This window comes from Muntiacus reevesi, chromosome 1 (assembly GCF_963930625.1).
Source record: "Muntiacus reevesi chromosome 1, mMunRee1.1, whole genome shotgun sequence".
NCBI classification, from domain to species: Eukaryota; Metazoa; Chordata; class Mammalia; order Artiodactyla; family Cervidae; genus Muntiacus; species Muntiacus reevesi.
Window position 1 is genome coordinate 240,158,044 of NC_089249.1, and position 22,282 is coordinate 240,180,325.

General features: G+C 41.2%; 1 protein-coding gene across 3 annotated transcripts in view; it reads right to left on the minus strand.

The window, feature by feature from the left end:
• SLC36A2 (solute carrier family 36 member 2) overlaps positions 1–22,282 on the minus strand; it is a 77,004-nt gene that overhangs the window by 24,263 nt on the left and 30,459 nt on the right. For 2 of the 3 annotated variants that reach the window (XM_065936056.1, XM_065936047.1), the window contains exon 4: positions 2,573–2,738. In XM_065936056.1, the coding sequence (XP_065792128.1) occupies positions 2,573–2,736 (164 nt within the window). In that variant the 5' untranslated portion in view covers positions 2,737–2,738. Of the gene's footprint in view, positions 1–2,572; positions 2,739–20,571; positions 20,743–22,282 lie in introns of all 3 variants that reach the window. The other variant, XM_065936066.1, reaches the window with a different exon arrangement.

Below are 22,282 nucleotides of genomic sequence, written 5' to 3' on the forward strand. Positions count from 1 at the left end.
ACCCCTGGTGGGGGAACCAAGATCCCAACCAGATCTTGGTGTACACAACTTGGCCAAAAACAAACGACAAACAAACAAAAAACCCAAGGCTACTATTTAACTAGCTGTGTTATCGTGGGCAACATGTCTGCTTTGCTAAGCCTCTGTAAATATTAGCAGGAAAGGTATTTTTGAAAGACCTGTCCCAAACACCTGTATCTTTATATTAATCTCTGAATCCTCTAGCTTCCTGAGGAACTGCCCATTGACTTGATAAGGGTTAAAGAGAAAAACTGCAGGGGAAAGAGGGTGGGAGAGTCTTTGCATGCTTTTCTCTCACCCTGTGGGTGTCAACATCGCTGACAGAGCACTGCACCCCACGGTTCTCCAATGATGGGTTTGTTTGGCAACCATGGTCAATGGGTCACTTGGAAATTTCTATCTAAAGGACTTAGGAAATCAGAATTTAACTTTAGACCACTCAGGCAACTTAATAATGTGGTGAACTGTGCAAAGCACTGGGCTGGGAGACAGGAGACCTGGGTGCCAGTCCTAACTCCTTCGGTGACTCTGGAACGTCAGAGTTGTGGCAGTCAGCTTGCAGGCACTGCACTTGGGGGCTTCCTCCACGATGTTCTTTGCAGCCAACCTGGGAGGAGCTGTTATTTCGCAGGGCAGACTCTGGAGTACTGAGAAGTTCTAGCACTTACTCTGGCTGGTAAGTAGCTAAAGGGGGAATTCAAACCCAGGTGAATGTATTCCACAGGTACCATACTTACTTGACCTGTTTAATACCTCCCTCCAAACTAGAAGGAAGTTCTGGCTTGCTTTATATTTTTGATTCTTACATAGCTAAAATTACCATTAAACTATGTTTTAGCTCAGGAGATAAGAGCTAACTGGTTCCCTCAAGGTCTCTGATTGAGAAATACCCTGCCTCAGGGACTTCCAACCAGTCCATCCTAAAGGAGATTAGTCCTGGGTATTCATTGGAAGGACTGATACTGAAGCTGAAACTCCAATACTTTGGCCACCTGATACGAAGAGCTGACTCATTTGAAAAGACCCTGATGCTGGGCAAGATTGAGGGCAGGAGAAGAAGGGGACAACAGAGGATGAGATGGTTGGATGGCATCACTGACTCAGGGGACATGGATTTGGGTAGACTCTGGCAGTTGGTGATGGATAGGGAAGCCTGGCGTGCAGCAGTTCATGGGGTCGCAAAGAGTCAGACATGACAGAATGACTGAACTGAACTTAGCTGAACAGGGACTTCCCTGGTGGTCCAGTGGTTAAGACTCTTTGCTTCCAATTAGAGGCTTGCAAGTTCAATCCCTGGTTGAGGAACTAAGGTCTCATATGTCCTGTGGTGTGGGAAAAAATTTTTTTTAAATAATAAAAACTCTGAAATACCCCATCTCAGTAGTGGATGGTCCCAAGGCCTGAAGGGCTCACCTTCAGGATTGTGAATTCTTAGCAATTCCCAGGACTAGTCCTGGGGCAAGTGAACCATGTCATAACGTTGGTCACTGTGTCCATCCCTGAATCGTCCTGCAGGGGGGGGCATGGGAGCAGCTTTGCCTGCCCCTTTATCACAACTTCTCTCTCTTTGCTGTTCACTGTCCCCCTTCCCCTCTACAACATTCAACCTTTCAGATTTAATTTCCACAGCCACCCTCCTTAAATTCACATTGCCACCAATGTATCCCTGTTTTGCATATGGGGATAAACTAAGGCTTAGAAAAAGAAGGAGCAGACCTTCTTGGATGCATATGTCCTTTCTACTATACCGACAGGGTCAACGTTTTCTTCATAAAGCTGCAGGATCTTTACCACCATGCCCATCAGCCACTAGCCACGCTGCTTGAAGGGTGGAGAGGAAGGGAGCTGGAGCCTGTAGTTTGGCTTCCCTGCTTTGAGTACATCCTTCCTTGTCATGGTTTGAAAACTTTGCCAGAGACCTCCCCTTCCCCCCACAGAGACCCAGGAAGGTGGAAGAAACTAGACTCTTCTATATACTGTGCTTCTGATGTTGTCACTGCATTTCTCAGTTGAAAGAGAGGCTGGGTAACTGCAGGGAGGAGGCAATGCTTGGTTGTCTGTGGTTTTAGCCCAAGCATCACCTTCTACACCAAGAAGCTGGGGATTCTGCCTCTCTCCCAGACAGTAACAGGGCCAGCCAGAAGCAAAACTGACCCTAGGGCTACACTTCAATAAAAATAAAATAAACTGACTTTAGGGCTGTACTTTAGTTAAAAACAAGCAAACAAACAAACAAACAGACTTTAGGGCCAGCACTGGATTCCAGGCCCCATCCTACCAATGAGCCAGGGCGTGGCCTGGGGTAAGGTGCCTTAGTTTCCCCATGTGCATGTGTTGGGGGCTAGATCACTATATGCTGAGGGCTTTCTGACAGTCTCCCCTACTGCCCCTTTAAGTTCTCAAGTTGACTCAGCCTCCGACTGCATTTCTTGCACACTTGGTCTCCCCATGTGCACGATGGGTTGGCGGTCAACACCCATCTCGGGGTTCTTGCCACTGCAAGCTTCCAGACTGGAAGGCAGAAATGGAGATGGCAGTAAAGAGCACTCACGTTATGCCCTTGGTTGTCTCCAAGCCCGGTGACTCAGAAGGGCTTCCATCCAAGAAACCGGAGTCCTTGTTCGGCAGCTCCTTGGCACCCTCAGGAGGGGATCTGAGGTCCAGATTGAGGTCAACAGCTCCCTGGGGACTCCTGGCACCCTTTGCCATGGACATGGCTGTGCAGAAAGAGAGGGCTCCCGGTGACGGAGGGGGTCTGCACTGAGCAGGAAGGTGTCCAGTCAGGTGCAAAACCCCAGCTCTGCGGCTTGTGCCTCTTTGCAGGCTCTGGCCAAGTGGGAAAGAGGCCCCGCCCACCTCCCCCAGAGGGTGTGCCTCCTGCCTGAAGAAGCCCCGTGGAAGAGGAACAATCCCCAGACTGAGGAGGAAAGGAGGGGAGGGGCGGGGTCTGGGAAGGGAGTCATCCCTGCTTACCTAACAACAGCAGTGGCAACAGCAACGACCATACTGATCATTTTGATAACTAATATTTATTAAGCATTTCTCTAAGGGACAGATGCTCTTCTAAGCACTTTCCCTATATTTTCTCACTTAGTCCTATAAATTAAATAGTGAGGAAATCAGGCTCTGAACTAAAAGGACCTGCCTAAGGTCACATAACTAAAAAAGTGACAGAGTAGGAATGAGAGCTCAATGCATCCATCCAGTGTTTTAGCCAATAACCAATGTCTACCTCCAAGAGAACACACCCCCCTCCACCTCCACAGGGGCAGGGGCCCCACTTCCCATTGGCTGCATATCTGCTGTAAGGCATCCTTCTAGGAGCTCCCCTTTATTAAGCTGGAAAAAAAAGGAGCCCCACTTACTCACCTCTAACTGCTTCTTAGCTTTTGTGAGGCTTCAGGGAGAGAGGAGGATCCTTTCAGAAAGGGTCAGAGAGGCAGAGATTCCTTAACCCCTAACCTAGCCCCATTTCACTGGATAGGACACTGGACTCAGCTGAGGGAGAGAGTTGCCTAAAGTCACATGTGACCATCAAAACAGAACTGTGCAGCTAAAGAAGGCTTTGGAGGTTTCTCTAGTGTTCCATTCTCTGTCATTATCTCTGCTTCAGTGACAGATGAATTGACCAAAATTTCCTCCTCCCTCAAAATTACAGCACTTTACTCAAGCCATACCATTCCCTACATAATTATCTCATGTGCCATGAGCTTTATTTAGGTGGTCTTACAGCCAACTGGTAGCATCTGAAACAGATTTGTCTGGGTCCCTCCCTTACATGGGACCCTTTCCAAGGTCCTACATGCAATTTTGAATTTGTAATTTTGTGTTCTTTTTCTTAAAGAGGCTCTCTCCACTGGCAACTGCTACCCCAACCCCCCCTCCCTGTGGTATAAACTTCAGACTCCACAAAGCCTATCTACTTCTCTGGGTAGCACTGTTACTTTGTTTTTAGAGATGTGGAAACTGAGGCTCGGGGAAGTAAAGAATAGCTTGGCCACGCAAATCCTCAGCAGACCCCAAACTCTACCCTAGTCAGATCTTTCTACCTCTGAAGTCTGAAGCTTTGACCACTACACTTGAACCTTTTGGATTGAATCCTGTCCCACCTCCCCCCCCCACCCCCCCTTCAAGTTTCTTGCCCTGAATCAATAGAAACACCCACCATGGTATGAGAAACATCCTCTGTTCACTCATCTGGAACCATTACGTGGCTGTGTTTCTGGCCTGCGTGTGGGCAGGATGCACCCTCTGGTCTGCTCATTGTTGTTGTTCAGTCACCCAGTCATGTCTGACTCTTCGCAACCCCATGGATTGCAGAATGCCAGGCCTTCCTGTCCCTCATCATCTCCTGGAGTTTGCCCAAGTTCATGTCCATTGCATTGGTGATGCCATCCAGCCATCTCATCCTTCTGTCTTCAGTCTTTCCCAGCATCAAGGTCTTTTCCAGTGAGTTGGTTGTTCGCATCAGGGGACCAAAGTATTGCAGCATCAGCATCAGTCCTTCCAATGAATATTCAGGGTTGATTTCCTTTAGGATTGACTGGTTTGATCTCCTTGCTGTCCAAGGGACTCTCAAGTCTTCTCCAGCACCACAGTTCGAAAGCATCAATTCTAAGGCACTCTGCCTTGTTTATTGGTCCAACTCTCACAACCACAGAGAAAGACCATAGCCTTGACTATATGGACCTTTTTTGGCAAAGGAATGTCTTTGGTTTTTAACACTTGTCTAGGTTTGTCATAGATTTTCTGCCAAGAAGCAATTGTCCTCTAATTTCATGGCTGCAGTCACCATCCATAGTGATTTTACAGCCCAAGATAGCACTGAGATTCCATACTGTGATTCTAATCTCAGATCTCATCCACCGATAGACCTTTGTTCTTGCTCAGGCCACAGGATCAGTAAGACTGTCAAGAACCTTGAGATGTTCAGATATAAGACTAGTTTCAGGGACTTCCCTGGTGGTCTAGTGGTTAGGACTCCATACTTCCACTGTGCTGGCCCCATGTTCAATTCCTGGTCTTCGGCGAAGTAAGATCCCACAAGTTGCGCTGAGGCAAAAAAAAAAAAAAAAAAAAAAAAAGACTAGTTCTTGCTTTCCTCCCCAGGTTGTAAGAAGAACCCTGAGTTAATCTTCAAACAATTGAGAATAGGGCTGACTGAATAATCAGAATTTGGCTAGGCCCCTTCCCAGATATCACAGCCTAAAAGAAAACTTGCAGGGCACTGCCTGCAGACTTTCAACTTGTTGTAATAGCCATCAGCAGGCAAGAGGTACTCTTCCAAGATGAGAGCCTCCAAAATACATCTTTCTAACACTGGCCCAGGCATGTGTAGCTCTGGCCTCCACTACAGCTCTACCATAAAGTTGCTGCCATCCTGGGAAAGGTACTGCTCCTCTTCCCACCTTGGAGAAATAGGTACTAGATTAGAGAGGACCTCCGAGGGACTGAGGACCCCAGGGTCTGGGCTTTTCATTCCCACTGGATGCTGAGATGCAAGCCCAGCTTCCCTTGAGTTTGGACCCACACAACTTAAGTGAGGACAGTCTAAACTGCTTGATGTCTCCACAGAGGGTGGAACAAATGGGATTTAAATAGTGAAAGTCTTTTATGACCCTTTAGAGTAAACAGAGAACCTTTTTTTCAGTTTTCTATGGCAGCTTGGAAACTTGGAGTGTTATCAGAATCATCTGGGGAGATAATAAAGTACACAGACACCCAGAATTATTAAAGTAAGGAGAATTTTGGCCTTTGTATTTTTACCAAGTTCCCTAGGTGTTTCTGATACTGGCCAGAGTTTGAGTTCCACTCAGGTGGTGCAGTGGTAAAGAATCTGCCTGCCAGTGCAGGAGATGCAAGAGATGTGGGTTCAATTCCTGGATCGGAAAGATGGCCTGTAGTAGGAAATGGTAACCCATTCCAGGGTTCATGGAAAATCCCATGGACAGAGGAGCCTCTTGGGCTATAGTTCATGGGGTTACAAAAGAGTCAGACATGACTTAGTGACTAAACAACAGTGCATAGTAGAAACTCCAAAATAAAATAAACAAACAAAAAATACTCTTCCCTCACATAGTTTATGTGTTTCAAGACTTTGGGGTTTCTTATGTCAATCAAATTTCCAAATGAATTTTCAGGCCTGCCATTCCAGTTCTACAAGGATTAGGTCATTAGCCAGTGCAGTCGCCCACTGACCGTGCACCCTGAAGGACATTCAGGAAGCATTCTGTGCTTTGACTTGGGTCTAGATACTTAAGATGCATATCTAAAGAATAATTTCAATGCACTCAGGTTCTTATATCTTCCCATCCAAAGAAAAATACTAAAATTTTTAACTTGGAATGTGTATTTTTTGTGATTGGCAGTATCTTCTGATGTTTGAGCTATGTTTTTTTTTTTTTCCCAGCAGGAAGAACTCATATATCCCAGCTCCTCCTCCCTTATCTCTTTGGAGCAGTTCCTCAGAAGTATCTGAGAGGCTATCTCCTGGGCTATAGTCCTCAGTAAGGTCCCAGAATCAAACTTAACTCACAACTTTGACACTGCATTTTTCTTTCAGTCATCAGTTTTGGTGACCATGAAAGGATTCAGAGAAGGCTCTTCTCCTTGGACTGAACTCTATGAGGGTCGAGTCTTGGTACTAGCAGAGGCCCCTCATGCCTGGCTGCCTCTTTGGTGTGTCCAGACAATTTGGGTAAAACTCTCCTGGATCTTGGATCTCCCATTGTTGGCTGGTGATCCTGTTTTATTTGGTGGTGGATAAATTCCTCGCTGTGGGGAGTAGGTTTTGCTTGATCTCAGTTTCAGAAGAGAACCTGGGTTGCCTCAGTTGAAAAACGCTGAGTAGGTTTAGACTGAGTGATTAGGTAGGAGATTGGCCTGTTGATTTCCTGTTGAATTGGCTACTTTAATTGAGTTTGTCAGAATAAAAGTGGAAATGTTGCACAAGAGTTTTCAGCTCTGAAGAAGAAAAGGAGCATCTCCTTCTGGCCAGCAACGACTTTCTCAGGCAGTGAGAAACTTGCAGCAGTGGTGGAGGCAAGTCCTCATACCATGTAGCAGTGCTATCGGGAAACCCAGTTATTTAGTTTTAAAAAAAGAACTTGTTCCTCTGGGGAACCACATTTAAGAGCTGGCCACTGAATGATCTGAGCACCCACCGTGGTTTCAGACTGCCAGAGGGAAAAATCAAGACAGGTAAAAGAGCTGCAAGAACTCTACAGTGACACTTAGAGGAGCTAAGCTCACAGACAGCACATAATTAGTACATAATTAGTAGCAGATTTATCCTGACAAACTAACAAATAGGAAACAAAGCTTTCAAAAAAAAAAAAAAAAAAAAAAAGGAGCAACAGATTGCCAGTTTCCAACTACCCATCCAACTAACACCCCAGCCCAGTTCATGTAAGTTACCTATGGAAATTATCCGTTCAAATACTTAATTCAGACAATTGTTATTCAGTCGCTCAGTTGTATCCAACTCTGTGATCCCATGGACTGCAGCATGCTAGGCTTCCTTGTCCTTCACTGTCTCCTGGGGTTTGCTCAAACTCATGTCCATTGAGTCAATGATGCCATTCAACCATCTCATCTTCTGTAGGCTTCTTCTCCTCCTGCCCTCAATCTTTCCCAGCATCAGGGTCTTTTCCAATGAGTCAGTTCTTTGCACCAGGGGGCCAACATATTGGAACTTCAGTTTCAGCATCAGTCCTTCCAATGAATATTCAGGACTGACTTCCTTTAGGATTGACTGGTTTGATCTCCTTGCTGTCCAAGGGGTTCTCAAGAGTCTTCTCCAGTACCACAATTTGAAAGCATCAATTCTTTGGTGCTCAGCCTTCGTTATGGTCCAACTCTTCACTTGTTAAAGAAACTGAAAATATATCTGTATATGCTAACATGTAGGCATGTTCAGGAAATATTATTGTGAAATATGAAATGCTCAACACATTAAATATATCATTTTTCTAAAAATAAGAAAACCATATATACACAGAACCACAGACTAACATGCAAACACAGAAAATACACATACAAACATACACACTGCTATGGTTTGAATGTTTGTATCCCTCTGAAATTCATATATTAAAATACTAATGCCCAATGTGATGATACTAGCATATATGGCCTTTAGGAGACTGCTGAGAGCCAACACACGAGACCCTACCCCTAAAAAGGCCATAGGGGAGAAAACCTGACAGGCAAGGTGGATCAGGTTTTCAGGGGTTTCGAAAAAGTCAGCTCACGAGACCCTACCCCTAACAAGGCCGTAAGGGAGAAAACCTGACGGGCAAGGCGGATCAGGTTTTCAGGGGTTTTCGAAAAGGCCAGCTCACAAGATCCCACCCATGACAAGGTCATGAGGAGAAAGCCTGACAGGCAAGGCAGATCAGGTTTTCAGGGATTTCGAAAAGCTGCCCCCGGTGCTCACCTTAAAGATGATATCTGTCTTTCTGATGCCTGCCTCAATGGACTACTCCCTAATTTCTCTGACACAGGCAGGAAGGCCTTCCCCAATCTCTTCCCAAATAAGAATCAATTTAGAACTTCAATCAATAAGTTTCCCAGGTGGTGGTATTTTATGAGATTATTCAGGGTGAAAGGAGTGTTTTAATTTAAACTCCTTTGCTGGTAGTTATAGGTGGTTATTGGGTTAAGATTTGCTATGTTTTGCTTGTTGCGTTTTTGCTTTTAATGTGCTAAGGTTGTGTTATAGAAACCATTGTTAATATAGTTAAAGATCTAGAGAAATAAGAACTTAGCCCTAGTGTGGTAACAACGAGATGGTTGTTAATTGTCAGTCAGGAGTGCTAGGCAGAAGCTGCCTCACCAAAGTCGCAGAGTTAGTATGGGGTAAACTTCTTAGATAAACACAACTGACAACTTTTGCAGAAAGATTAATTTTTATATTAACAAGAATATAATTCTACTCTGTACTATTTCCCTATGACACTGTTACCTTTCAGTTAAGGCCACCATAAAAACAGAAAATAGGTTTACATTCACCTGACCTGCAAAAATGTTAATAGGCCCCAAGGCCAGAAGATAATGTACAAGACCCTCATAAACAAAGAAGTATGCAGAAAACACCCTGGTTTCGTGAAGGACAAGCTGACGTAATGTTAAACTATCTTCCCCTTAGAAATGTACTAACTTAGGGTATAAAAGCTATGGTAAAAAATAAAGCATTGCCAGACTCTTCCAGACTCCCTGCACCCCCGTCTGGTCATTCTCTCTCTCTGTCTCTCTCTCTCCCTCGCAGACTTGGCCCTATCAAGGCTAGTCTCACGTGTCTTCTATCTCTTGCCGACGCCGTTCATCCTGAGGGTACCCCCTGGATCCTGCTGGGGATGGACCCCAGCAGGAGATGATTAGGTTATGAGGGTGGAGGCTTCATGAATGAGATTAATACTTTTGGAAAAGTAACCCAAGACAAAATGAGAAACTGCAATCCACAAGAACGTCCTCACTTGACCAAGCTACTACTCTGATCTTGGTCTTCCAGACTCTAGAATTATGAGAAATAAAATTCTATTATTATAAGCCACCTCATCTGTGGAATTTCATGTAGCAGAGTGAATGGACAAAGACATACACATTATATCTATGTTTGTATATGCTCAAAAAGGTCTGAAAGAATTTATAATAGTTCCTCCAATACTGTAGAAGTATAAGTGGAGACCTATGGGTGGAAACAGGGGTTGGAATTTTGTTTTAATTTTAAATGTTTTCATTTTCAAAGACATACATGCTATTTTTGCAGCAAAAATCAAATATTTTGAAAGAATATGTTAAGAATGAAAGTGAAAGTGTGAGTGGCTCAGTCCTGTCCAACTCTTTGTGACTCCATGAACTGTAGCCCACCAGGCTCTTCTATCCATGGAATTCTTCAGGCAAGAATAGTGGGTAGCTATTCCCTTCTCCAGGGGATCTTCCCAACCTAGGGATCAAACTTGGGTCTCTCGCATTGCAAGCAGATTTTTTACCATATGAGCCAGGGTATTATAGGCCAATATCTTTGATGAATATAGATGCATAATGTCTCAATAAAATATTGGCAAACTCAGTCCAATAACACATAAAAAATATCATGCACCTAACAAAGTTGGAGTCATCCCAGGGTCACAAGGATGGTTCAATATACACAAATCAATTGTCGTGATGTACCACATTAAAAAAAATGACAAAAACCACATGATAATCTCAATAGATGCAGTAAAAGAATTTGCTAAAAATCCAACATCCATTCATGATAAAAATTCTTACCAAAGTGGGTAGACAGGGAACATATCTCAACATAATAAAAGCTATTTATGACAAACCCACAACAAATATAATGCTCAGTAGTGAAAAACTGAAAACCTTCCTACTAAAATCTGGAGCCAAAGATGCCCACTCTCACCGCTTCTATTCAACATAGTATCTGAAGTCCTAGCCACAGCAATCAGGCAAGAAAAAGAAATAAAATGTATCAAATAGGAAGAGAAGAGGTAAAATTGTTTTCATATGCAGATGACATGATACCACATAGGGAAAACCCTAAAGACTCCACACAAAAGTTACTAGAAAGGATAAATGAATTCAGCGAAGTAGGAGGGTACAAAATTAACATACAGAAATCTGCTGTATTTCTTTACACTAACAATAAAATATCAAAAAGGAATGTAAAAAAGAAAACAAACGCTTTTAAAATTCATAAAAAAATACTTAGGAACAAAACTGACCAAGGAGATAAAAGGCTTATATGTTAAGAATTATAAAACATTAATAAAGGAAATCAAAGATGATTCAAGGAAATGGATGGAAGGATATCCCATGTTCTTGGATTTGAAGAATTAATATTGTTAAAATGGACATACTACTTAAAGCAATCTAAAGATTTAATGTGATCCCTATCAAATTACCCATGACATTTTTCACAGAACTAGAAGAAATAATCCTTAAATTTACATGGAACCATAAAAGACCCAAAATTGCCAAAACAATCCTGAGGAAAAAGAACAAAGCAGGAGGCATAATCCCCCCAAACTTTAGATAATACCCAAAGCTCCAGTAATCAAAAGAACATGATATTGGTACAAAAAACAGATCTATGGGTCAATGGGACAGAATAGAGAGTCCAGAAATAAACCCACACATCTCGAGTCATTTAATTTTGACAGAGGAGGCAAGAATATATAATGGAGAAAAGACAGTCTCTTTAGCAAGTGATGTTGGGAAAGCTGGACAGCCACACGTAAATTAATGAAGTTAGAACACACTCTCATACCATACACAAAAACAAACTCAAAAAGGCTTAAAGACTTACATATAAGACATTATGCCATAAAACTCTAGAACATAAGTAAAATATTCTCTGACATAAATTATACCAATGTTTTCTTAAGCCTCTCTCCCAAGGCAATAGAGATTAAAGGCAAAAATAAACAAATGGGACCTAACCAAACAGACAAACTCTTGCACAGCAAAGAAAAATATAAACAAATGAAAAGATAACCTAGGAGAAAATATTTGGGAGAAAATATTTGCAAATGATGTGACTGACAAAGGCTTAATATACAAATTTCCAAACAGCTCATACAACTCACTAACAAAAAGACCAAGTGACCCAATCAAAAAATGGGCAGAATATCTAAATAGACATTTCTCCAAAGAAGACATACAGATGGCCAACAGGCATATCTGGAACAAGGTTTGACAGTCAGACTTACTTAAAGTGTTGAATGAATAAGTCTGGAGGACTCCAGTTACTCATAAGCTTTGAAAAACTCTCTTCTGTCACATCATCAATTCATCATCTTCTGGAATTTTAATACTAGATGGAGACTGAGCCATCATGCCTTGCAAACCGCTTCAGCAGAAAACATGTAGGAAAGCACAGTGCCTAGCCCTCAGCAAATGTTTGCTGTGTAAATGAAGGAAGCAACAGAAATTCTCTACATTTATGAAGACTTCTCCTAGCTTTTGTCTCCTCCTCTCAGATGTCAAATACTCACAAGTATGTAAATTCAAATCAGGCACAGACAGACAAGGAAGTCTAAATAGCCAATAAACATATGAAGAGATGATCAACTGTACCGAAACAATGAAATGAATTTTCTTTTTCTTAAAAGTCAGATTGGTAAGCATAAAAGGTAAAACACAAAAGAGGTTTAACAATAGCAGGTGCTGGCAAAGGTGTGAGGAAAGATGTTCTTTCATACTCTGTTCAGTTCAGTTCAGTTCAGTCGCTCAGTTGTGTCTGACTCTTTGCGACCCCATGAACCACAGCATGCAAAGCCTCCCTGTCCAACACCAACTCCTGGAGCCTACCCAAACTCGTGTCCATTGAGTTGGTGATGCCATCCAGCCATCTCCTCCTTTGTCGTCCCCTTCTCCTCCTGCCCTTAATCTTTCCCAGCATCAGGGTCTTTTCAAATGAGTCAGTTCTTACCATCAGGTGCCCAAAGTATTTGGAGTTTCAGCTTCAGCATCAGTCCTTCCAATGAACACCCAGGACTAATCTCCTTTAGGATGGACTGGTTGGATCTCCTTGCAGTCAGTCCAAGGGACTCTCAAGAGTCTTCTCCAACACCACAGTTAAAGAGCATCAATTCTTCAGTGCTCAGCTTTCTTTATAGTCCAACTCTCACATCCATACATGACTACTGGAAAAATCATAGCCTTGACTAGATGGACCTTTGTTGGCAAAGTAATGTCTCTCCTTTTTAATATGCTGTCTAGGTTAGTCATAACTTTCCTTCCAAGGAGTAAGCGTCTTTCAATTTCATGGCTGCAATCACCATCTACAGTGATTTTGGAGCCCCCAAAAGTAAAGTCAGCCACTGTTTCCACTGTTTTCCCATCTATTTGCCATGAAGTGATGGGACTGGATGCCATGATCTTAGTTTTCTGAATGTTGAGCTTTAAGCCAACTTTTTCACTCTCTTCTTTCACTTTCATCAAGAGGCTCTTCAGTTCTTCTTCACTTTCTGCTATAAGAGTGGTGTCATCTGCATATCTGAGGTTATTGACGTTTCTCCCTGCAATCTTGATTCCAGCTTGTGCTTCATCCAGCCCAGCATTTCTCATGATGTACTCTGCATATAAGTTAAATAAGCACGGTGACAATATACAGCCTTGATGTACTCCTTTTCCTATTTGGAACCAGTCTGTTGTTCCATGTCCAGTTCTAACTGTTGCTTGCTGACCTGCATACAGGTTTCTCAAGAGGCAGGTCAGGTGGTCTGGTATTCCCATCTCTTGAAGAATTTGCCACAGTTTATTGTGATTCACACAATCAAAGGTTTTGGCATAGTCAATAAAGCAGAAATAGATGTTTTTCTGGAATTCCCTTGCTTTTTTGATGATCCAGCGGATGTTGGCAATTTGATCTCTGGTTCCTTTGCCTTTTCTAAATCCAGCTTGAACATCTGGAAGTTCACGGTTCATGTATTGCTGAAGCCTGGCTTGGAGAATTTTGAGCATTACTTTACTAGCATGTGAGATGAGTGCAATTGTGCAGTAGTTTAAGCATTCTTTGGCATTGCCTTTCTTTGGGACTGGGGTGAAAACTGACCTTTTCCAGTCCTGTGGCCACTGCTAAGTTTTCCAGATTTGCTGACATACTGAGTGTGGCACTTTCACAGCATCATCTTTTAGGATTTGAAATAGCTCAACTGGAATGCCATCACCTCCACTAGCTTTGTTCGCAGTGATGCTTCCCAAGGCCCATTTGACATTGCATTCCAGGATGTCTGGGTCTAGGTGAGTGATCACACCATTGTAATTAACTGGGTCATGAAGATCTTTTTTGCATAGTTCTTCTGTGTATTCTTGCCACCTCTTCTTAATATCTTCTGCTTCTATTAGGTCCCTACCATTTCTGTCCTTTATTGAACCCATCTTTGCATGAAATGTCCCCTTGGTATCTCTAATTTTCTTGAAGAGATCTCTAGTCTTTCACATTCTATTGCTTTCCTCTATTTCTTTGCATTGATCACTGAGAAAGGCTTTCTCTCTCTACTATTCTTTGGAACTCTGCATTCAAATGGGTATGTCTTTCCTTTTCTCCTTTTCTTTTGGCTTCTCTTCTTTTCACAGCTATTTGTAAGGCCTCCTCAGACAACCATTTTGCTTTTTTGCATTTCTTTTTCTTGGGGATGGCTTTGATCCCTGTGTCCTGTACAGTGTCACGAACTTCTGTTCATAGTTCATCAGGCACTCTATCAATAGACTATCAGATCTAGTTCCTTAAATCTATTTGTCACTTCCACTGTATAATCATAAGGGATTTGATTTAGGTCATTCCTGAATGGTTTAGTGGTTTTCCCCACTTTCTTCAATTGAAGTCTGAATTTGGCAATAAGGAGTTCATGATCGGAGCCATAGTTGGCTCCTGGTCTTTTTTTTTTTTTTTTTTGCTGACTGTATAGAGCTTCTCCATCTTTGGTTGCAAAGAATATAATCAATCCAAGTTCGGTGTTGACCATCTGGTGATGTCCCTGTATAGAGTCTTCTCTTGTGCTGTTGGAAGAGGGTGTTTGCTGTGACCAGTGCTTTCTTTTGGCAAAACTCCATTAGCCTTTGCCCTGCTTCATTCTGTACTACAAGGCCAAATTTGCCTGTTACTCCAGGTGTTTCCTGACTTCCTACTTTTGCATTCCAGTCCCCGATAATGTAAAGGATATCTTTTTTGGCTGTTAGTTCTAAAAGGTCTTGTAGGTCTTCATAGAACCGTTCAACTTCAGCTTCTTCAGTGTTACTGGTCAGGGCATAGACTTGAATTACCGTGATATTGAATGGTTTTCCTTGGAAATGAACAGAGACCATTCTGTCATTTTTGAGATTGCATCCAAGTACTGCATTTTGGACTGTTTTGTTGACTATTAAACATAGATTTACAAAACCACTTTGGAGGACAATGCAGCAGTAAATTTTTTTTCAATCACTCAGAAATTCGAGTGTCAAAGATTGAGTTAATCATGTTTTCAGAAAACTCTTATTCTGCCATCATGGGTCCATGCAAGGTCCTACCTGGGCTTACTCACTCATCTTACCCCTTTATTTAGACAAGTGTTTTGAACTGAGGGCAGTTTTGCACCTCCTAGGAATGTCTGGCAACGTCTACAGACATTTTTGCTTATCACAATTGCTACTAGCATCTAGCGAGTAGAGGTCAGGGAGACTGCTAAACATCATACAATGCACACAACAGTTTCCCACAACAAAGAATTACACAGCCCAAGATAACAATAATGTAGAAGTAGAGAAATGCCAATTTATACCACTCCTTTCCTCACCATAAACAACAATTCTGATTAATTTACTGTACACTGTTTCATACTTACTCTTCTAATGTGTGTATTGTTGCTTTGTTTCTGTGTATGCTAAATGTAAATGGTATTATGTGAAAATCTCATTCTGTTTCCTGCTTTTTAAAGTTAGCCTCTATTTTTATACTTCATTGACACTCCTAGGTTCACAGATGCTGTTAAAACTAAGAACAGATGTGCCTATTGGCCCGCTACTCCACTCCTTGTGATTGATGTACCTTGAAGAACCCTTCCTATGATTCCTAAGAATGCATATGCAATAATACTCTTTGTAGCACTGTTTGTAATAGCAGAATATTGTAAACAAATGTTTTAGAAACACAAGTTTGATTAAATATGACATCTGTACTTTCTTACTCAATATCAACTTTCTTGAGGCCAGTATCTGATTTGGATTTCTTCTAAGTGGTGAGCTGTCCTGTGTACTGCAGGATGTTCAGCAGCATTTCTAGCCTCTACCCTCTAGGTGCCAGTAGTACCATAAAACCTAGCTGTGATCACCAAACAATGTCTCCAGTCATTGTCAAACGTTCCCCTGGGGAAGGCAGTAAGGAATGCCTCCAGTTGAGAACCACTGCTGTAAGAAGAAGGAAGGTAAATATACAAATTTGAGGGACTTTTCATGGAATAATGACAATCATTCCTTATATTGATATAGAACTTGGGAGATTTTCTATAATCTGGTTTTCTAAAAATGATATCCAATGTATACAAATAAAAAATATACATTAGCAAATAGGAAATGAAAATATTTACAACTCTGCTGAAGTGAAGTGAAGTGAACTGGCTCAGTTGTGTCTGACTCTTTGCGACCCCATGGATTGTAGCCTACCATGCTCCTCCATCCATGGGATTTTCCAGGCAAGAGTACTGGAGTGGGTTGCCATTTCCTTCTCCAGAGGATCTTCCCAACCCAGGGATCAAACCTGGGTCTCCCGCATTGTAGGCAAATGCTTTACCATCCGAGACAGCAGGGAAGTCTAACCCTACTACCTAAGATCAACTGTTATCTCCTCTTCTAGACATACAAAATACACATAAACACTCTCACACACATTCATTTTTTTTTTTTTTACAAATAATACTGAATAAAACCTATTTGCCTACTACCTGCCATTCTTAATTAATATGTCATTAGTAGTTCTGGATGTTACACTACAGCATTTTAAAGTCTAAAGGGAAACAGAACAGAAATTGACCCCATTTTAGAATGAAGTCATTGAGGTTTAGGAAAGTTAAAAAAAAACCCTCCAGTTAACAATAATAATAATCTGTTTTATTATCACCTCCAACTATCAACAAAGATTTAGGAAAAAAACATTCAAGAAGCTAGGGCATAGTCTTATTTTTTTAACCCTTACTTTTATGCAAAGGAATTAAGACTCTATATCCAATAACATTACATAACGCTTTAGAGAAAACAAGTGTGTGCTGATCTTCTTGGGTTTTCTTCTGATCAGTGGTGTATTACTCCTGGTATATGTGGAGGTTGAGAACAGAAGAGGGGAAATCCTGCTTTTATTGTGACCGAGACACAATGGACAGGGCCGCCCTCTAGTGGTGCTTCAACATCACCATCCTACTTGAAGCAAGATAGCTTCTTACCTTTGGCCTCAGCTACTTTGTGAGTCAGTAAATTCATGTTCCTGAGGGTGTTCAAGCTCTTAAGTTTAACTCTAAAATGTTATGAATGTTTTTAACTCAAGGCTCCCAGATGACAAGCTTCTAGAATTCTGAGGTTCTATGACTTTAGTGGAGAATCTTGAGGTTGTTATCCTGATGTCCTCTACAAAAGACTGATCTCACAGACAAATATCTATACATGTATGTAAGCGTGCGTGTGCATGCATCTCACATCTTCTATATCCATTTATCTGTTGATGGACACTTAGGTTGCTTCCGTACTTTAGCAATTATAAATAATGCTGCAATGAACACTGGGATGCATATATTTTTTCTAATTCATGTTTTTTATTTTTCTGGATATATACCCAGGAGTGGAATTCTTGGGTCATACAGTAGTTCTACTTTTAGTTTTTTGAGAAACCTCCATCTGTTTTCCATAGTGGCTGCACCAATTTACATTCCCACCAACAAATGTACGAAGGTTCACTTTCCCCCACGTCCTGTATGGCTGCTTTTGAGTTATAATGGCACGGTTAAGTAGCTGCAACAGAGGCTGTATGGACTGAAAGGCTACAACACTTGCTATCTGGCCCTTTAAAAAAAGTTTGATAACACCTGGTTTACAGCAAAAATAGCAGCAATGTATCAGGGTTTATAGTGTACATAAAAATAAACATATGACGAAAATGGCTCAAAGACAGAAGGGAGGATTTGGTAGTATACTATTGTAAGGTTCTTATACTACATATGAAATGGTATATAATTATTTGAGTGTAATCCATGATTAATTAAAGATGTGTATTATAAACCACTGGGCAACTACTAAAAGAGGTATACATAACAAAACAGACTCTTAATAAATACTCAAATAACCCAAGATAGAGCAGAAAGAAGAAAAGGCAAACAAAAAAACAGACGAAACAAATAGAAAACAATTATCAAAATGTTAGATTTTAGTCCAACCATATCAATAATCACATTAAATATAAATGCACAGATTAAAAGACAGAGGTAGTCAAACTGGATATAAAAGCAAGATTCAACTAAATGTTCCCTACAAGAAGCCCACTTAAATTATAAAGACATATACATATCTGTTAAAATTAAGGGATAAAATGTACTTCATGCAAACGCTAATTTAAAGAAATCTGGAGTGATTGTATTAATATTAGATAAAGTAGATTCTGAAACAAAGAATCCTGTCAGAGACAGAGAGACATTTTGCAGTGTTTAAAAGATCAATTCATCAAGACATCTCTAAATAATGTAAATGTGCATTCATCTAACAACAAAGCAAAAACTGATACATTTAAAAGAAGAAACAGATAAATTTACAAGTATATTTGTAGACTTCAATATTCCTCTCCACTCCAGTAATCAATAGGTGAAAAATCAGTCAGGATATACTAGACGTGAACAACACTATCAGTCAACACCTTACTTAACATTTATAGTACATTTCATCTAATGCCATCTAAGTTTTCATCTAGTTGTTTTCAAGTACACATGCACACACCAAATGTCTGAAAATTAAACAACACATTTCTAAATAAGCCATGCATGAAAGAGACAGTTGTAATGATAATTAAAAAATATTTTGGACCAAATGAAAAGAAAGCATGACATCAAAATGTGTGGGATACAATTAAATCAGGGTTTATACCAGGCTCAGCGGTAAAGAATTTGCCTGACAATGTAGGAGACATGGATTTGATCCCTGATCTGGGAAGATCCTACATGCTGTGGAGCAACTAAGCCCATGCACCACAACTATTGAGCCTGTGCTCTAAAGCCTGGGAGCTGAAACTATCCAGCCCACGTGCCACAACTACTGAAGCTCACAGGCCCTGGAGCCTGTGCTCTGCAATGAGAGAAGCCACTGCAATGAGAAGCTTGCCCACCACAACTGGAGAGCAGCCCAAGCAACAGTGAAGACCCAACACAGCTATAAATAAATAAATAAAATTATTTAAAGAATGAAATATAATGTGAGTCATAAATGTGCAAGTCACATATGTAATTTGTCTAGTATCCACATTGAAAGCAGCAAAAAGAAAATAGGTAGAATTAATTTTAAGTACTTTACTCAACATGATATATCCAAAATATTACTATTTCACATGTAACAATATAAAAATTATTAATGAGGTATTTTATACTTTTATACTGAATTCTCAAAATCTGGTGTTCATTTTACTCTATGGCACATCTAAATTCAGAGTAATCACCTTTCACATACTTAGTAACCACATTTGACTACTCTATTAATGCAGGCTTGGAGGACATTTTATAGCTTTGAATGCTTATATCAGAAAAGAAAGTAAGCCTCTAATCAATGATCTAAGCTTCCATGTCAAGAAAATTTAAAAAATTTCACCCAAAGTAAGCTGAAAGAAAGAAAAAATACACATAAGAGGAGAAATCCATGAAATTGAAAACAGAAAACCAATCAATGAAACCACAAATTAGTTGTTTCAAAAAAATCAATAAAAGTGATAGAACTTCTCTGGTGGTTAAGAATCCACCTGCCAATGAAGGAGACATGGGTTCAAAGGGAATCTTTGGTCCAAGTAGATCTCATATGCTGTGGAGCAACTAAGCCTGTGTACCACAACTACTCAGCCTGTGTTCTGTATCTCCTGAAGCCTGAGCTCCTACAGCCCGTGTTCTGCAACAGAAGTAGCCCCTGTTTGCCAGAACTAGAGAAAGCCAGTGCACAGCAACAAAGACCTAGCAAGGCCAAAAATAAATAATTCATTTAAAAAATAAAATGATAAAGCTCTATCCAGGCTGATCATGTCTGCACATAATTCCAGAAGCTTCATAGATCGTTGTTCAGGTTCTCAGATTAAGCCTTTTAAAAACAGGGGGCTCAGTGTTGAATTCAGTTTTCATCCTGCTCTAGAACTTTCACTATTTTTAGTGCTTGAAGATATTATGATCATTTCTTTAAGTTGACTAATGTCAAATCTGACTCCCTGGTTTCTTACAGATACTCTTACCTGGGAACGTCTGTGTTATCTGGATAGTGGTGTTTACTTTCTGTGTATATCTGTTGCTATTAACAACTCCCATCAATTCTCTCTTCTTTTGGTGTAGAACCCCGTTTTTAATTTACAGTATCATCCTTCTTCTACTGCATCAGTATGTTGGTGGCATTGTCAGTCAGAATGCCCCTTGCCTAGTGGATGAGCATGTGTGATTGGACTGACTCTCCATAGAATCTGCATCTTGAGCAGAAAGCCCAAGGACAGAAAACAGGTGGAGGAAACTTATCTTAGAGACAGAGTCTCTTCATTCCTCTGATTTCAATCATAGGCTCCACCTAATTTCTGACTTTTTAAAGATCTGCTTCTTTGACTCTTGAGCTACCCTCAAACCACTTTGTTTTAGCGTGTTGGCCAGAGTTGTATTCTGCTGCTTTCCAACAAAGAACCTAACTGACTGATGAGATCTTAGATTCAGCTTAATTCTGAAAAGATGTACTCTGCCTGGAATTTCCCTAGGGACAGCCTGGTGACCTGACCCCATGGAATTTTCCTAGAGATGTCTGGAGCCTGGTGGAGAGACAGGAGAGAAGCAGGACTGCCTGCATTTTACTCACATGTCAGACAGATTATGGCAGTGCAAACCCCCAGATCTACAATGAAGGTCCAGTGCTTCACTATCCAGGAAACAGAGAAGTACGTGATGATTTCCGAGGGGAACACAGAACTGCATGGGGTAGGTGGGGGTAAATAACATCCAAGGAGAGGAGTCTTACAGACTCTACAATCTGTAAAGCAAAAGGAACCAGGGAAGATCCATTTGCAGATACCAGAAGCCCCTGGAGGACCTGCTGAGGAAGAGGGAAACCAGAATATGGGGCAGAAATTGAGAATTGCCAAAACTGCCTTAAATAATCCATTAAAGCCCCTAAAATACAGCAATGTGTTTAGCAGCCATAGAGTAGAACATATTATACATGTATCTCTAGGTACAAGCGTCTCACTTGATGAAGGGCATGAAGGGACTAAGGCCTAAGATATAAGTTGTTGGTCCACATCTCCCACCTCAGCTTCTTTAGAAACATCTATTCAATGAATGTGGTAAAGGGTGAAACTGCCTGCACCTCAAAAATAGCTGTCTCTTTCATAATTGAATCAGCATGAGTTCAGAGAATGTGTAACATGTACATTGGAAAAAATGGATTGAGTTTCAGGAGTTTGAATTCTAACTCAACCTCTCAGTTCATTTCAGTGGCTCAGTTCTGTCCGATTCTTTGCAACCCCATGGACTACAGCACAGCAGGCCTCCCTGTCCATCACCAACTCCCAGAGCTTGCTCAAACTCAAGTCCATCAAGTCGGTGATACCATCCAACCATTTCATCCTCTGTCGTCCTCTTATCCTCCTGCCTTCAATCTTCCCCAACATCATGGTCTTTTCAAATGAGTCAGTTCTTCCCATCAGGTGCCCAAAGTATTGGAGTTTCAGCTTCAGCATCAGTCCTTCCAATGAACACCCAGGACTGATTTCCTTTAGGATAGCCTAGTTGGATCTTTTTGTAGTCCAAGGGACTCTCAAGAGTCTTCTCCAACACCACAGTTCAAGAGCATCAATTCTTCAGTGCTCAGCTTTCTTTATAGTCCAACTCTCACATCCATACATGACTACTGGAAAAACCATAGCTTTGACTAGATGGACCTTTGTTGGCAAAGTAATGTCTCTCCTTTTTAATATGCTGTCTAGGTTGGTCATAGCTTTTCTTCCAAGGAGCAAGCATCTTTTAATTTCATGGCTGCAGTCACCATCTACAGTGATTTTGGAGCCCTCCAAAATAAAGTCTGTCACTGTTTCCATTGCTTCCCCATCTATTTGCCATGATCTTACTTTTCTGAATGTTGAGTTTTAAGCCAACATTTTTGCTCTCTTCTTTCTTTTTTCATCAAGAGGCTCTTTAGTTCTTCTGCACTTCTTGTCATAAGGGTGGTGTCATCTGCATATCTGAGGTTATTGATATTTCTCCCGACATCTTGATTCCAGCTTGTCCTTCATTCAGCCTGGCACTTTACATGATATACTCTGCATATAAGTTAAATAAGCAGGGTGACAGTGTACAGCCTTGATGTACTCCTTTTCCTATTTGGAAACAGTCTGTTCCAAATGTCCAGTTCTAACTGTTGCCTCCTGACCTGCATACAGATTTCTCAAGAGGCAAGTCAGGTAATCTGGTAGTCCCATCTCTTGAAGAGCTTGCCACAATGTGTTGTGATCCACACAATCAGTCTTTGGCGCAGTCAATAAAGCAGAAGTAGACGTTTTTCTGGAACTATC